This window comes from Heterodontus francisci, chromosome 4 (assembly GCF_036365525.1).
Source record: "Heterodontus francisci isolate sHetFra1 chromosome 4, sHetFra1.hap1, whole genome shotgun sequence".
NCBI lineage: Eukaryota > Metazoa > Chordata > Chondrichthyes > Heterodontiformes > Heterodontidae > Heterodontus > Heterodontus francisci.
Window position 1 is genome coordinate 176,643,105 of NC_090374.1, and position 18,070 is coordinate 176,661,174.

Genomic DNA, 18,070 nt, shown 5'->3' on the forward strand with positions numbered 1-18,070 from the left:
ATTGTGTATGCAGTAATGTTACTTTTAGGGTAACTCATTGCAAGTTTGTATTTACCATAATGAGTCAAACAAACCTGTGATGATTTGCTCACTCAATCTGCCAGACTATCTGCAACTATCTTTTTGATGCACAGAACAATTGGAATTAATTAACTCAGGCTATAAAAAAGTCAGAGCAGCCTTTGCATCTCAACAACAGACAATGACCAAAACTTGCATTTCTATAACATCTTTAAGGTAATAAGACATTCTCAAGGCGTTTCACAGCCGTGTTATCAAACTAAGTGTGACATTGAGCCACACTTAAGGAGCATCTTCAAGGAGGAGAAAGTGGCAGAGATGTTTAGGGTGAGAATTCCAGAGCTGAGGACCCAGGCAGCTGAAGGCATGGCTGCCAACAATGGAGCCATTAAAATCAGGGATCTGCAAGGGGCCAGAATTGGAGGAGCGCAGAGATTTCAGAGGGTTATAGGACAGGAGGAGGTTAGAGAGATAGGGAGGAGCCAGCATCACGATCATATTAGGTTTTAGAAGTGCCTTAGGGGAACATATGCAAACACAACAAATAACAATTGCACATTGTCTGGCTGCATAACCTAATTTAAACACCTAACAACTTCTACAAACCCAGAGGAGTAAACATTGTTGCAGGAACGATTCCATTTAAAACAAGGGAATGGAAACTGTTCTTTCAACCGCGAAGGAGGACAGAATAATGGCAAATACTTTTTAATAAAACATCCAACAACCAAGTGAATAGATTATAAAAACAAGAAAGTGCTGGAAATACTCAGCAGGTCTGGCAGCATCTGTGGAGAGAGAAGCAGAGTTAACGTTTCAGGTCAATGACCCTTCATCAGAACTGGCAAATATGAGAAATGTGAAAGGTTTTAAGCAAGTAAAGTGGGAGTGGGGCAACAGATAACAAAGGAGAAGGTGCAGATAGGACAAGGTCAAAGAGAATAACCGACCAGAAGGTCATGGAGCAAAGGCAAACAATATGTTAATGGTGTGTTGAAAGACAAAGTTAACGGACTGAAAACTGAACAGCCACAAGTACAAACATGAAAAAAGTAGGTAGGCAAACTGAACAAACTAAGATAAAATAAAATAAACACAAAAAAAGATAAAAGATAAAAAAGAAAAAATAACTATAAATAAAAGTAAAATGGGGGGCCCGTCATGCTCTGAAATTATTGAAATCAATGTTCAGTCTGGCAGGCTGTAGTGTGCCTAATCGGTATAAGAGATGCTGTTCCTCGAGCTTGCATTGATGTTCACTGGAACATTGCAGCAATCCCAGGACAGAGATGTGAGCATGAGAGCAGGGGGGAGTGTTGAAATGGCAAGCAACCGGAAGCTCAGGGTCCTGCTTGCGGACTGAGCAGAGATGTTCCGCAAAGCGGTCACCCAGTCTGCGCTTGGTCTCCCTAATGTAGAGGAGACCACACTGTGAGCAGCGAATACAGTATACTACATTGAAAGAAGTACAAGTAAATCGCTGTGTTTGGGGCCTGGAATAGTGAGGAGAGAGGAGGTAAATGGGAAGGTATTACACCTCCTGCGATTGCAGCGGAAAGGTACCGTGGGAAGGGGACGAGGTGGTGGAGGTAATGGAGGAGTGGACCAGCGTGCCATGGAGGGAATGATCCCTTCGGAATGCTGACGGGGGAAGGGAGGGAAATACTGAGGGAGTGCTGCACAGTCGGAGCGTCAGTACTGAGGGAATGTTGCACTGTCGGAGGGTTAGTAGTGAGGAAACGTTGCACTGTTGGAGGGGCAGTACTGAGGGAGTGCTGCACAGTCGGAGGGTTAGTAGTGAGAAAACGTTGCACTGTTGGAGGGGCAGTACTGAGGGAGTGCTGCACAGTCGGAGGGTCAGTACTGAGGGAATGTTGCACTGTCGGAGGGTTAGTAGTGAGGAAGTGTTGCACTGCTGGAGGGACAGTACTGAGGGAGTGTTGTACTATCAGAGGCACAGCACTGAGGGACTGCTGCTCACAGAGGGTCAGTACTGAGGAAGTGTTGCACAGTTGGAGAGGCAGTACTGAGGGAGTGTTACACAGTTGGAGGTGCAGTACTGAGGGAGTGCTGCACAGTCGGAGGGTCAGTACTGAGTGAATGTTGCACTGTTGGAGGGTTAGTAGTGAGGAAACGTTGCACTGTTGGAGGGGCAGTACTGAGGGAGTGTTGTACTATCAGAGGCACAGCACTGAGGGAGTGCTGCTCACAGAGGGTCAGTACTGAGGGAGTGTTACACAGTTGGAGGGGCAGTACTGAGGGAGTGCTGCACAGTCAGAGGGTCAGTACTGAGGGAATGTTGCACTGTTGGAGGGTCAGTACTGAGGAAGCGTTGCACAGTTGGAGGGGCAGTACTGAGGGAGTGCTGCACAGTCAGAGGGTCAGTACTGAGGGAATGTTGCACAGTTAGAAGGGCAGTACTGAGGGAGTGCTGCACAGTTGGAGGGGCAGTACTAAGGGAGTGTTGCACAGTTAGAAGGGCAGTACTGAGCGCATGCTGCACAGTCGGAGGGCTTGTACTGAGGTAGCGATGCACAATTTTAGGGTCAGTACAGAGGGAGTGTTGCACAGTTGGAGGGGCAATACTGCGGGAGTGCTGCATAGTTGGAGGGCAGTACTGAGCACGTGCTGCATAGTCAGAGGGCTTGTACTGAGGCAGTGATGCACAGCTTTAGGGTCAGTACAGAGGGAGTGTTGCACAGTTGGAGGGGCAGTACTGAGGGAGTGCTGCACAGTCGGAGGGCAATACTGAGGGAGTGCTGCACAGTTGGAGGGGCAGTACTGAGGGAGTGCTGCACAGTCAGACGGCAATACTGAGGGAGTGCTGCACAGTCGGAGGGCAATACTGAGGGAGTGCTGCACAGTTGGAGGGCAGTACTGAGGGAGTGCTGCACAGTTGGAGGGCAGTACTGAGCACGTGCTGCACAGCCAAAGGGCTTGTACTGAGATAGTGATGCACAGTTTTAGGGTCAGTACAGAGGGAGTGTTGCACAGTTGGAGGGGCAGTACTGAGGGAGTGCTGCACAGTCGGAGGGCAATACTGAGGGAGTGCTGCACAGTTGGAGGGGCAGTACTGAGGGAATGTTGCACAGTTGGAGGGGCAATACTGAGGGAGTGCTGCATAGTTGGAGGGGCAGTACTGAGGGAGTGCTTCACAGTCGGAAAGGCAGAACTGAGGGAGTGCTACACAGTCGGAAAGGCAGAACTGAAGGAGTGCTACACAGTCGGAAAGGCAGAACTGAAGGAGTGCTACACAGTCGGAAAGACAGAACTGAGGGAGTGCTACACAGTCGGAAAGGCAGAACTGAAGGAGTGCTACACAGTCGGAGGGTCAGTAATGAGGGAGTGCTGCATAGTTGGAGGGGCAGTACTGAGGGAGTGCTTCACAGTCGGAAAGGCAGAACTGAGGGAGTGCTACACAGTCGGAAAGGCAGAACTGAGGGAGTGCTACACAGTCGGAAAGACAGAACTGAGGGAGTGCTACACAGTCGGAAAGGCAGAACTGAAGGAGTGCTACACAGTCGGAAAGACAGAACTGAGGGAGTGCTACACAGTCGGAAAGGCAGAACTGAGGGAGTGCTACACAGTTGGAAAGGCAGAACTGAGAGAGTGCTATACAGTCGGAAGGGCAGTACTGAGGGAGCTGGGGAACCAGCACGCCAGCAGGCGGTGCTATTTTTAGCGGCCATTGGCCTCCACCCCAGCAGGGCCCATGCATGTGGCAGACTTATAAATGATATAGCTATGAATTGGGAATCCCTTAAGTCTTGCAGCGTACCTCCTGAAAAAGCATAAGTAAAACGTTATATAAATTGTATGTGTGTGTATATTATATAATATATAGTTGAATAAATCAGCTGAATGTTGGCTCTTTTTAACTTTTGTGTAAAAACTGCAAAATGGCAATTGAGATCTGTGAATGGTCAATCCATGGAGCCTTTCCTTTCACCACATGCTTTATGATTCCTGTAAATGTTTCGAGTGAATGTCTTGGCTCCAGTATCTCTGAGCTGAAAGCACACTGGTTCAACAAAAGGCAACTTATAAAACACTCAGGCTTCTTTCCAAATTTAGTTTCATATTGACTTGCTCCTTCATAAGTCACACATCAGGATGATATGAAGAGGATGTTGAAACTCAAACTCTATATTTCACTGAATTGACTGTTATTGGCCAATCAACTCTTGGCACCGACTTGAATGCCATGAAGGAGAAGGGTTGGACAAGAATTTATGCTCAGATTGTTGGTGCAATCTTAGAAGCCAGGCAGGGAGAAACTGGTCTTGACCTGGCAAGGTGCCAGTTAAGAAACAAAGGATTAATCATTTCACCGATGACTGTGACTTGCAATAAGGTGTAAAATGATCTCACCTCAGCTGACTGGAAACTATGTCTAAGTCCTTATAAATAAATGATGGGACTATTTATTGTTCCAAATCAATTTGAAAGATGTGGGGAGAAGCATGGGGCAGGGTGTGGTGAGAGGGGAGCAGGATTCTGGTCTCTTCACCAGCCTGTTGGTGCCCCAAAAATCTGTGCAATAGTGGTCAGAAAATCATGTGGGATCACTTGGCAGGGAGGTACATTTGGAAGTGGGTGGGGGAATGGGTTTTGGCACAACTGTCCCTGTCTGAGGGAGACAGCGGCTTCTCTTGCATTGGTAAAGGAGTGAGGCCAATGTGACATGGTGCGATGCCAATTTTGGGCCTGTGTGAGTATCACACTCGTGGTCAGGACACAGCTGGCTTGTTTACACCCTTCTGTTGAATTGGGCAGATTGTTTTGGTAATGACAGCGTCACAGCAGCGCCACTCAATTTTCAAGCAGCGTCACACCAAAGGCTGATTTTAACCGAAATGGTGATGCAGTGCCAGGTGGAATAGTGCTATTGCAGCTGGTGGAATGATTCAATCTGGTAATACGCACGTGTTTCACAAAGACGCCCCATCCATCCTTCTGGACATGTGCACGTGTTTGGTCTTTCGCAAGCTCCACCATTCTGACAGGGAAACCGACAAACAGCTAGCGGAGTGGAAACAAACAGGAAATGGTTAGTGTGAAGCATAAGTAAATTATAAAATGATATATAGGACTAACTCCACATAAATCCTTGCTCTACTATTCTGTACAATGCTGAAAATTGTGGCATAAGAGGAAATATTAGATGGAAAAAACATAATGAGAAAGGCAATAAGAAGGGTTTATCACCTTTGAAAGTGTATAAATCACTAGGACCGGATGAAATGTATCCCAAATGTAAACCAGATGATTTTTTCCCCCACAGTAATCCAGTAGTTTCATGGTTACCATTACTCTTTCTTTTGGGCCTCCTTATCTCGAGAGACAATGGATACGCGCCTGGAGGTGGTCAGTGGTTTGTGAAGCAGCGCCTGGAGTGGCTATAAAGGCCAATTCTGGAGTGACAGGCTCTTCCACAGGTGCTGCAGAGAAATTTGTTTGTTGGGGCTGTTGCACAGTTGGCTCTCCCCTTGCGCCTCTGTCTTTTTTCCTGCCAACTACTAAGTCTCTTCGACTCGCCACAATTTAGCCCTGTCTTTATGGCTGCCCGCCAGCTCTGGCGAATGCTGGCAACTGACTCCCACGACTTGTGATCAATGTCACACGATTTCATGTCACGTTTGCAGACGTCTTTATAACGGAGACATGGACGGCCGGTGGGTCTGATACCAGTGGCGAGCTCGCTGTACAATGTGTCTTTGGGGATCCTGCCATCTTCCATGCGGCTCACATGGCCAGACCATTACTGACACTAGCTATTTATTCTGGATTTATTTAATTAATCAAATTTAAATTCCTAAGTTGCCTTGGTGGGATTTGAACTCATGTCTCCAAAATCATTAGTCCAGTTACTAATCTACCCCTGAAGTTAGGCTGACTGGCCTGTAATAGTGCAGTCTATCCCTTCCTCCATGTTTAAACAATGGTACAACATTAGCTGTCCTCTGGCACCACGCCAGAGAGGATTTGAAAATTTCTGAGGGACAGGATAAATTTTAATTTAGAAAGACACAGATTAATCAAACACAGGCAGCATGGATTTGTTAAGGGAAGGCCTTGTCCAGCTAACTTGACTGAATCTTTTGAGGAGCTAACAAGGAGGGTCAATGAGGAAAACAGGTTTAATGTTGTCTACATGGATTTTAGCAAGGCTTTTGATAAGGTCCCACATGGCAGACTGTTCAGAAAGTAAGAATGCATGGGATTCAAGGGCAAGTGGCATGTTGGACCCAAAATTGACTCAGAGGTAGGAAGCTAAAGTTAATGGTCGACGGGGATTTTTGTGACAGGAAGGCTGTTTTCAGTGGGGCTCTGCAGAGCTCAGTATTAGGTTCCTTGGATTTCATCATAAACCTCCAGTGGGAGCAGAGGTTTAAAAAGCATGCCAAAAGCCCAGAGTCGGAGACAGAGACAGAGCGAGAGAGAGAGAGGAGCACGGCGGGAGCGGAGAGAGAGAGAGAGAGGAGCACGGCGGGAGCGGAGAGAGAGAGAGGAGCACGGCGGGAGCGGAGAGAGAGAGAGAGAGGAGCATGGCGGGAGCGGAGAGAGAGAGAGAGAGGGGCACGGCGGGAGCGGAGCGAGAGAGAGAGAGGAGCATGGCGGGAGCGGAGAGAGAGAGAGAGAGGAGCACGGCGGGAGCGGAGAGAGAGGAGCACAGCGGGAACAGCAGGAGTGGAGCAGGGAAAAATCGAAAAGTGTCATCTGAGTGATGTCACAATCAACACAGAGAGCAGGGAAACAGAGGGCCGTCGGGGGGAATATACAGGTAAGCTTTTAATTTAATTTAATTTAAATCAAACATAGCATCAAACATCACAGGCAAGCAGGTAGATGATTGGTTTGGGAAGAAGCTACCTGTTTGGTGAGTATCTGGTAAGTGATTAAAGTCCATTCTAATCCTAACATTTAAAATAGTAAAGGAACTAGTGGTAAGCTTAATAAAATATATTTAAAAAATAAAATAAAATAAATAATTGAATAAAATAATGAAGTAGTTAATTAACCCACATTAAGGATGGCAGGACAGGTGATGTGTCATGACTGCAGCATGTGGGAGCTCCTGGATGCCAGTGTGATCCAGGGCAAACACGTCGGCAGTAAGTGTTTGCGGCTCGAAGAGCTTCGGCTCAGAGTCATTGAACTGGAGGCTGAGCTGCAGACACTGCGACACATCAGGGAGGGGGAAAGTTACCTGGATATTTTGTACCAGGAGGTAGTCACACCCCTTAGGATAGGGTCTTTTGATTTGGTCAGTAGTCAGGGACAGGAGATTGTGGCTGCAGCTGAAGCAGGTAAGGGGACCCAGAGGGCAGGAATGCAGGAGCCTCAGCCTTTGCGATTGTCCAACAGGTTTGAGGTTCTTTCAGCTTGTTTGGATGAGAGTAGGGGCTGCAGGTGAGCAACCTGACCATGGCACCATGCTGCAGAAAGTCATTCAAGTGGAGGGAGAAAAATACATCCACCTTTATCCACAGCACATGTAACTCCCTCAAAGAACTCCAACAAATTGGTTAAACATGATTCCCCTTTCATGAAACCATGTTGACTCTGCCTGATTACCTTGAATTTTTCTAAATGCTCTTGATCTTTGCTGCAGAGAGCTATACTGTCCCCCACTGCAGCATGTGGGAGCTCCTGGATGCCAGTGTGGTAGTGGGGGACAGTATAGCTCTCTGCAGCAAAGATCAAGAGTCCAGATGGCTGTGTTGCCGCCCAGTGCCAGGGTTCAAAAAGGGAGGGAGACAGAAAGCAGGAAACTACAGGCCAATTAGTTTAACATCTGTCTTAGGGAAAATGTCAGAAGCTATTATTAAAGACATTATAGCAGGGCATTTAGAAAAATTCAAGGTAATCAGGCAGAGTCAACATGGTTTCATGAAAGGGGAATCATGTTTAACCAATTTGTTGGAGTTCTTTGAGGGAGTTACATGTGCTGTGGATAAAGGTGGATGTATTGTACTTAGATTTCCAGAAGGCATTTGATAAGGTGCCACATCAAAGGTTATTGCAGAAAATACAAGCTCATGGTGTAGGGGGGTAACATATTGGCATGAATAGAAGATTGGCTAGCTAACAGGAAACAATAGGCATAAATGGGTCATTTTCTGGTTGGCAAGATGTAATGAGTGGTGTGCCACAGGGATCAGTGCTAGGGCCTCAACTTTTTACAATTAATATAAATGACTTAGATGTAGGGACCAAAGGTATGGTTACTAAATTTGCTGTTGACACAAAGATAGGTAGGAAAGTAACTTGTGACGAGGACATAAGGGGGCTACAAAGGGATATCGATAGGTTAAGTGAGTGAGCAAAGACCTGGCAAATGCAGTATAATATGGAAAAGTGTGAAATGTCTACTATGGCCGGAAGAATAAAAAATAAGTATATTATACAAATGGTGAGAGATTGCAGAGCCCTGAGATGCAGAGGCATCTGGGTGTCCTAGTGCAAAAAATTAGTATGCAGGTACAGCACATAATTAGGATAGCTAATAGAATGTTATTATCATGAGGAGAATTGAATACAAAAGTAGGGAGGCTAAGCTTCAGCTACAGGTCATTGGTGAGACCACAACTGGAGTACTGTGTACAGTACTGGTCTCCTTATTTAGGGAAGGATGTAAATGCGTTGGAGGCAGTACAGAGAAGGTTTACTAGACTAATACCTCGAATGGGTGGGCTGTCTTACGAGGAAAGACTGGACAGGCTAGGCTTGTATCTGCTGGAATTTAGAAGAGTAAGAGGTGACTTGATTAAAACATATAAGATCCTGAGGGGTCTTGACAGGGAGGATGTGGAAAGGATGTTTCCCCTTGTGGCAGAATGTAGAACTCGGGGTCACTGTTTAAAAATAAGGGGTCGCCCATTTAAGACAGAGATGAGGAGAAATATTTTCTCTCAGAGGGTCGTGTCTTTGGGATTTTCTTCCTCAAAAGGCAGTAGAAGCAGAGTCTTTGAATATTTTTAAGGCAGAGAAAGATAGATTCTTGATAAGCAAGGGGGTGGAAGGTTATCGGGGGTGGGTGGAAATGTGGAGTAATCAGTTCAGCCATGAACTTATTGAATGGTGGAGGAGGCTCGAAGGACCGAGTGGCCTACTCCTCCTAATTTGTATGTTCGTATACCAATGATTTTGACTTAATTGTAGGGGGCATGATTAAGAAGTTTCCAGATGATACAAAAATTGGTTGAGTGGTTGACAGGCAGCAAGAAAGCTGTAGACTACAGGAAGATATCAATGGACTGGTCAGGTGGGCAGAAAAGTGGCAAATGGAATTTAATTCGGAGAAGTGTGAGGTAATGCATTTGGAGAGGGCAAACAAGACACAGGAATACACAATAAATGGTAGGATACTGTTACAAAAGTGCTACCATTAAAAAAAAATTTTTGAGGACGTGTGTTAAAACTGAAAAGATTCCATGGATGTGTTTTTTTTTAACCAAGTTCACCGAAAGGACACTTGAGATGCTCGTTGAAAACCACCTGTGCTGGAAATCATGGGCTTTGAGCTCAGTAAACAACAGAACCCTTGGTGACCTGGAGAAAAATGGTTACTGCGAAGTCACACGTCAAGCTTTATGGAGGTCAGGAGGTTGACTTTCTGTTTGGGGTTTGGACATTGTTTTCATCTTAATTGGGTGTGAACTATTTGAAGACAGCTGGTGTTTTTCCTGCCAAGGGAAAAGAAAGCACCCATTTCACCTCTTCCTTTACCTCTTTGAAGAAATCCTACAAAGATCCAGTGTGGGAGAGCTAAAATTCCTGGTGCTGCATAGCTCCTGAGAAACTGGAAAAAAATCGTGTGATTCAGGTGTATGCTGGTGGAAAACCCTGATGCCACATTTGTCCGAGAAAGCCTTCTAGAATATTCTAGACATCTCCAGAATGGACTGCTTCTGAAATGATCCCAGTGACCCATCTACATATTTGGATGCCAGACCAAAAAAAGGGACAACTGACATCCTTCCATCTCTTCTCTTTTTTTCATCAAGAATTAGCAAGTATTTGGCCAAAGTAGTCTTTTTTTGTAACAGACCTCTGCAGAGAGAAATTCTGTATTTTTTCCAGTGTGTGTGTGAGTGTAATTGGGGAATTTAAAAGGGAACGTTACTATTTCAATCAGTGCGTTAATGCTTTGCTTCATTACTGGTTAAGTCTTGTTTCATAAAAAACTGATAGTTTTGTTGTTTATTAAAGAAATCTGGTTGGTGTATTTTATTCTGGGATTAATAGATAGAGTAAATGATTGGCTGTATCAGTAACCGGGTAAACATTTAATAATATTTTGTGACCCATGGAGAAGTGGAACTAGAAAAGACAGTGCACTCCTCCCGCCTTGGTCGTAACAATACTGAGAAGTATAGAGGAACAGAGGGACCTTGGAGTGCATTTTCTCAGACCCCTGAAAGTAGCAGGACAGATAGATAAGGTGGTTGAGAAGGGATACAGGATACTTTCCTTTATTAGTCAAGGCATAGAATGTAAGAGCGGGAAAGTTATGCCAGAACTGTATAACACATTAGTTAGGCCACAGCTGGAGTACTGTGAACAGTTCTGGTCACTGTACCACAGGAAGGATGTGATCACACTAGAGAGACTACAGAGGAGATTTACAGAAGATATTGCCAAGAATGAAGAATTATAGCTAGGAAAGATTGAATAGGTTGTGATTGTTTTCTTTGGAACAGAGGAGGCTAATACGAGATTTTATTGAGGTGTATAAAATTATGAGGTATCTAGATGGGGCGGATAGGAAGGACCTATTTCCGATAGCAGGGATGTCAATAACTGGGGGCATAGATTTAAAGTAATTGGTGGAAGGATTAAAAGTGAATTGAGGAGCAATGTTTTTCACCCAGAGGCCGGTGTGGGTCTGGAACTCACTGCCTGAAAGGTGGTAAAGGCAGAAACCCTCATCACACTAAAAAAAACACTTGGATATGCACTTGAGGTGCCGTAACCTACAGGGCTATGGACCAAGATCTGGAATATGGGATTAGACTGTATAGGTTATTTTCAGATGGCACAGATACGAATGGGGGAATGGCCTCCTTCAGCGCTGTTGATCTTTCTATGCTTCTGTGCAATATCTATGTAGGACGAGATTCAGTGGATTATTGTTCAATGGTTAAGAATGTAATTCTAATGATGTTAAAAGATCTGTCTTTCAGATGCGACGTTAAACCAAAGTCAAGTTGTCCAGGAGATGCTGCATGCCTTCCAACTGGTACAGGCACTGTTTGACTAGGTATCAGCTGCACCTCAGTGGGTAGCACTCTTGCCTCTGAGTTAGAAGATCATGCGTTCAAGTCCCACCCCAGCGATTTGAACTTATAATCCAGGCTGGTAGTGCCAGTACTAAGGGAGTGCTACTCTGTCGGAGGTGCGGGCTGTCATATGAGGTGTTAACTGAGGTCCCATTTGTCTTCTCAGGTGGATGAGAAAGATCCCATGGCTATTATTGTAAAGAAAAGCAGGGAAGTTCTTTCCAATGTCCAAGCCAATATTTATCCATCAACCAGTATTTTAAAAAAAAGATCATCCAGTCATTATTGCATTGCTGTTTTTGGGACTTTGCTGTGCGAAAATTGGCTAACATGTTTCCTACATTACAACAGTGACTTCAAAAGTACTTCATTGACTTTAGGACATTTTGAGGTACTGAAAGACACTATAGAAATGCAAGTTCTTTCTATCGCTGTACGATCCCCTGTCTTCACTTATTCCACCTGACTTTGAATGAGGTATAAGGATTCAGGCCAAACAAAGAGTCCTCTGTCTATGGTCCCAACAGGATGAGAAAAGCAGAAAAAATACTACAAATTCTTGATTGCATAATACCTTTGGGCATTGGTTGAAAACACTCCCATTCTTTCTAAAGAGCTATTTCTGAAGGAAAACAATGTGTGAAGCAACTTCCTTGTAACTACTGAGGTCTTAAAACTTTTAACTTCCACAGCCTATAACTTAAAACAAAAAGGTAAATACTTAGTGTAGCAATATGCTATTGGTTGTGTACTTCCCCACCACCGTTGCCCCTTTACAGGTCTCCTGTGATCTCAGCATAAACTTCCATTGCTGTACTTAAGCAACAAATCAGAGCCACAGCAATAACTTGCATCTATATAGCACCTTTAACATAGTAAAACATCCAAAGTTGCTTCACAGGAACGATTATCAAACAAAATTTGACATCGAGCCACATAAGGAGATATTAGGACAGGAGACCAAAAGCGTGGTCAGAGAGGTAGGTTTTGAGGAGCGTCTTAAAGGAGGAAAGTGAGGAGGAGAGGCTTGGGAAGGGTATTCCAGAGCTAAGGGCCTCGGCAGTTGAAGGCTTGTCCGCCAATGGTGGAATGTTGGAAATCGAGGATGTTCAAAAGGCCAGAATTGAAGGTCATAGGCAGTGTGATTTAAGCTAAAGATGCACAGGCAAGAAGGACTGAATGGCCTCCGTCTGTGCTGTAAGATTCTATGCTGGAGACATAAAGCAGCTGTGGAAAGAAAAGTCAACATTTTGAGGCAGGGCCTGCCTTCAGAGTTAAAAATAACGAACAGCAAACATACGTTTTAGTAGAATCAGAAAAAAGAGGAATGTATGTCCGCAGATCCCTTAAGGTAGCAGGACAAGTAGATAGGATGGCCAAGAAAGCATGGGGGATACTTTCCTTTATCGGCTGAGGCCTAGAATATAACAGGGAGGTTATGCTAGAACTGTATAAAATACAAGTTAGACTGCAGCTAGAGTACTGCGAACAGATCTGGTCACCACATTACAGGAAGGATGTCATCACACTCTAGAGGGTACAAAGGAGATTTGCGTGAATCTTACCAGGAATGGAGAATTTTAGCTATGAGGAAAGGTTGGATAGGCTGGGATTGTTTTTTTTGGAACAGTGGAGGCTGAGGGGAGATTTAATTGAGGTGTATGAAATTATGAGGGGCCTAGATAGAGTGGATAGGATGGACCTATTTCCATTAGCAGAGAGGTCAATTAACAGGGGGTATAGATTTAAAGTCATTGGTAGAAGGATTAAAGGGGAGTTGAGAAATCATTTTTTCATCCAGAGGGTGTTGGGGGTCTGGAATTCATTGCCTGAAAGGTAGAGGCAGAAATCCTCATCAGATTAAAAAAAAATACTTAGATATGCACTTGAAGTGCTGTAACTGACAGAGCATTGGACCAAGAGCTGGAAGGTGGAATTAGACTGGATAGTTCTCTTTCAGCCAGCATGGACAGGATGGGCTGAATGTTCTCCTTCTGTGCTATGAATCTTTCTGTTTAGAAGTAAACTGTAAGTCTTGCCTGATAATTTGTATACGTAACAGATTATCGCAGTCAGGGAATGGAGAGGTGCATTAAGCGGTTCCAACATTTTCTGTTTTTCAGATTTCTAGCAAGTTCAGTTTCTCTTTCATCTCTATTCATGTTTAAAAGAAATAATGATTTCATGGTTGAAGCATGGGCCAGCTAATACTCTGAATCCTCAACATCAGATGGGGAAAAAGAAAGGTTTTTACCACTTTTCACAACCTCAGAGGCGAGATGGTGGTGTAGTGGTAACGCCACTGGACTAGTAATCAGAGGCCCAGGCTAATGCCCTGGGGACAGGTTCAAATCCCACCACGGCAGCTGGTAGAATATTGAAAACATCTGGAATTTGAAGCTAGTCTTAGCAATGGTGCCATGAAACTATCATTGATTGTCACAAAAACCCATCTGGTTTACTAATGTCCTTTAGGGAATGAAATCTGCCCTAAAAAATTCTTAACTGCCCTCTGAAATGGCCTAGTAAGCCACTCAGTTGAAGGGTAATTAGGGATGGACAACAAATGCTGGCCTGCCAGTGATGCCCACATGCTATGAAAAAAAAAATCCTGAAGTGCTTTACAGCCAATGAAATACTTTTGAAGTGTAATGTAATGTCAGAAATGAGGCAGCCAATTTGCTTTACAACAATAAAATGATTATTGATTTATTTTAAACATGAATAAAGATGAGCCACCGGTAATATTGGATTAGTTGTGAAGTCTCCCATGACGGAATAGCCTACAGAAACTGTTCGGGATCAAGCCATTTAGAATGGCCAGTTTAACTAGGTACTGGTGGGTGACTGGTATTCATGGAACTGTTACTCCGGCCTGAGAGAGCGCCTTGACAGGAGTAGGCACAGAAAAGTGAGAGGGAGAGAAAAAAATGTATAATGACGAATTGCAACTAATGTGCACTCTGCAGTTTGATTGGGCCATGAAGTTTTGTATCTTTCAGTACCTCTGCAAATGGGGGTTGCACTCCAAGTTCCGTTCTCCAGGCAGCGACTTGCTCGAGACCCTTCCAGCATGTATCCACTGTAGCACGAGTATGTTGCTATGTCTCCCACATTGTGACGCATTCCTCGTACTAACGCATTTTTAACTTGAACTGGTGCTCCACAGGATATTTCTTTGTCAAAGAAAAGAAGAGAAAATACAATTTACAAAATACTGTTGTGTCACAGCAGAAGCAACCATTGCTGTAACTTTACCAAGAATGTCACTAATTCACAAACAGATTAAGAGCACCACAAGCATTATGTGAAACAAAATGATGGCTCATATTTTTTGGAATACTTTTCACGTATTTTACTTCAGTGTGGTAAAGAATGATTGGAAACCATCTCCATCCTGTGTGGACTATCACACTATGACATAGCGAAACAAGTTATGCCGTGATATGTTTCTGTTTTCCGTTACTTTTTACATATGCTTTTAGATTGAGACCATGAGTAAGAGTTGTACCGGTTTCCAAACCATCCCCCCACCCCGATCTTTCCCCAAACCCAACATCTGTAATGCAATTCTGTCCCACAAACACCATGACACCAAATACTCAAGAGATGATTCCAAGTCGATAGACCTCAGAATGCATGCCGCAGAAACTAAGATCCCTCCACAATACACGGTGGGTGACACATTACTTTGGACTGCAGAGGTGTAATTCCGCTTCCTAGATTGCAACTGAAAGCTTCATTCCAGCAGGATTAATATAATTAAACACCAATGTTCGAGTCTGCCACATATATTGTCTCACTGGTTACTCTGGTAAGAAAACCCTATGTCTCGACTAACACCACTACAAAACTTTATCTGGACATTTATCTCATTGCTGTATGGTGAGAGCTTGCTGTGTGCAAATTGGCTGATGCATTTCCCCATCTTGCAACATTAAAACATAAGAAATAGTGTGGGAATAGGCCATTTAGCCCTTCCAGTCTGCTCTACCATTCAACAAGATCATGACTGATCTTCTACCTCAACTCCACCTTCCTGTACTATCCCCATATCCCTTAATTCCTTTAGTACCCAAAAATCTCATTTTCTCATTGCAGCGAAGAAGGATGAGAGGTGACTTGAGAGAGGTGTACAAGATGATGAGAGGCATAGATAGAGTGGATAGCCAGAGACTTTTTCCCAGGGCGGAAAGGGCTATCACCAGGGGGTATAATTTTAAGGTGATTGGAGGAAGGTTTCGGGGAGATGTCAGAGGTAGGTTCTTTACACAGAGAGTGGTGGGTGCGTGGAATGCACTGCCAGCGGTGGTAGTAGAAGCAGATACATTAGGGACATTTAAGCGACTCTTGGATAGTTACATGGATGATAGTAGAATGAAGGGTATGTAGGTAGTTTGATCTTAGAGTAGGTTAAAGGTTCGGCACAACATCGTGGGCCGAAGGGCCTGTACTGTGCTGTACTGTTCTATGTTCTATAATCTATCAACCTCTGTCTTGAATATACTCAACGACTGAGCATCCACAGCTCTCTGACGTAGAGAATTCCAAAGACTCACAACTCTCTGAGTGAAGAAATCTCTCCTCATCTCAGTCCTAAATGACTGACTTCTTATTCTGAGACTATGACCCCATGTTCTAGACTCCCCAGCCAGGGAAACATTTTCTCAGCATCTACACTGTCATTTTCCTAAACTCCAGGGAATGTAGGCCAGTCTACTCAATCACTCCTTATAGCACAATCCCTTTGTCCCAGGAACCAGTCTAATGACCTTTGAAACACTCCCTCTGTGGCAGGTATGTCCTTCCTTAGGTAAGGAGACCAGAACTGCATACAGTACACCAGGTGTGGTCCCACAAATGTCCTGTGCAATTGTAGTAAGACTTCTTTACCCTTATACTCTAATCCTTTGTAACAAATGCCATTTATCTTCTTAATTGCTTGCTGTACCTGCATGTTAATTTTCTGTGATGCATGTACTAGGATACCCTAGGTCCCTCTGAATGCAAACATTTCCCAGTGGCTCACCATTCAAAATATATTCTGTTTTACAATGACTACACTTCAAAAGCACTTCATAGTCTGGGACTTTGGGCCAACCTGTGATCATGAATGCAACTTCTTTCTTTGTTCTGGAGTTAACTCGTACTGCCCAATACCTACATGGCCAATGGCATAACCTCAAGAACATAACAATGAGCCTCCCCTTGTCATCTGAACTGCGGACTGTCTGTCACGTATTCTGTTTTTTGGGTGTGGGAGATTCTGGCAGGACAGATGCTTGCTGTGGGAGGATATCGCCTCAGTGGCAGGCTCTCTGCTCAATCTCAAGTATCTACTTAAGTGTCAAGCCAACCTGTGTGAGTAACAAAGTGACCATATCACATTTTTAAATCACACCCTCTGAAAGGGTCTTGCAAACATCAACCACACTGTCCTTTAAGAAGATATTTATCTAAAACGTTTCTGTATCACCAATCTGTTTTGGGATTCTGTCAATTCCCCCAACAGTTTACAGAATACCATTATTATTTTAATAGGATATGGGAAACTGGTAACAGCAATGAGTTACAAGAAATGTTAACATGTGGTTGCTTGCTGGCCAATTTTTACATTAGTAGCTGCAGTTGTTTATCATAAGAACAGTGCACATAGGAGTAGAGCAAAGAGACCTGGAGGTATATGTACACAAATCGTTGAAGGTGGCACAGCAGGTTGAAAAATGTGTTTTATAAATTGAGGCATAGAGTCCAAAAGCAAGGAAGCTGTGAAGAACCTTTATAAACTGGTTTGGCCTCAACTGGAGCATTGCCTCCAAATCTGGGCACTACACTTTAGGAAAGGCGTGAAGGCCTTAGAGAACGTGCAGCAAAGATTTACGAGAATGGTTCCAGGGATGAGGGACTTATTTACGAGGATTAAGTGGAGAAGCTGGGATTCTTCAGCTTAGAGGAAAGAAGGTTGAGAGAAGATTTGATAGAGACGTGCAAAATCAGGAGGGGTCTGAACAGAGTAGATAGAGAGAAACTGTTTCCGTTGGCAGAAGGATCGAGATACTGACTTATGGTGATTGGTGAAAGAACTAATGGAGACATGAGGAAAAGGTTTTTACACAGCAAGTGGTTATGTTCGGAAATGCACTGCCTGAGAGTGTGGTGAGGCAGATTCAATCGTGGCTTTTAAACGGGAATTGGATAAGCACTTGAAGAGAAAATATTTGCAGGGCTACAGGGAAAGGGTGGGGGAGGGGACTAGTTCAATTGCTTTTGCAGCGAACCAGCACAGGCACGATGGGCCAAACGGCCTCCTTCATTGACCATTCTATGATTCTAGATGATTTAATTATGTCAATGGTTGCTAAAACAGAATCATTATTAGATGGTGCGAGGCAAATTGTTACCAAAAGATTCTTCCTCTCCTTGAGGATTATTTCTTCCCATGGGACCTCGAAGATGCCTGATCGCAGATTTTGTTTAATCAATGAATTTAATAGTTGGAATGATGAAAGGCCATTCAACCCACCCGTTCTACAGATTATACACAATCTACCCCTATCATGGATTCTGTTTAAGCCATTTAATCCCTTGAAAGAACATTCATAAAGTCTCTCTGATGCACAAATGCCAGAATACTCAATAATAATAAAAACAGAAAATGCTGGAAATACTCAGCAGGTCAGGCAGCATCTGTGGAGAAAGAAACAGAGTTAACATTTCAGGTCAATGACGTTTCATCAGAGCCTAGTCACTTGCTCAAAATCATG

General features: G+C 44.0%; 1 protein-coding gene across 3 annotated transcripts in view; it reads right to left on the bottom strand.

The window, feature by feature from the left end:
* The window catches only part of svep1 (sushi, von Willebrand factor type A, EGF and pentraxin domain containing 1), a 292,595-nt gene that overhangs the window by 15,017 nt on the left and 259,508 nt on the right, over positions 1-18,070 (bottom strand). For all 3 annotated transcript variants that reach the window (XM_068030634.1, XM_068030635.1, XM_068030633.1), the window contains 2 exons: positions 14,312-14,482; positions 4,948-5,043 (listed from right to left, as the gene is read on the bottom strand). In XM_068030634.1, the coding sequence (XP_067886735.1) occupies positions 4,948-5,043; positions 14,312-14,482 (267 nt within the window). The remainder of the gene's footprint in view (positions 1-4,947; positions 5,044-14,311; positions 14,483-18,070) is intronic.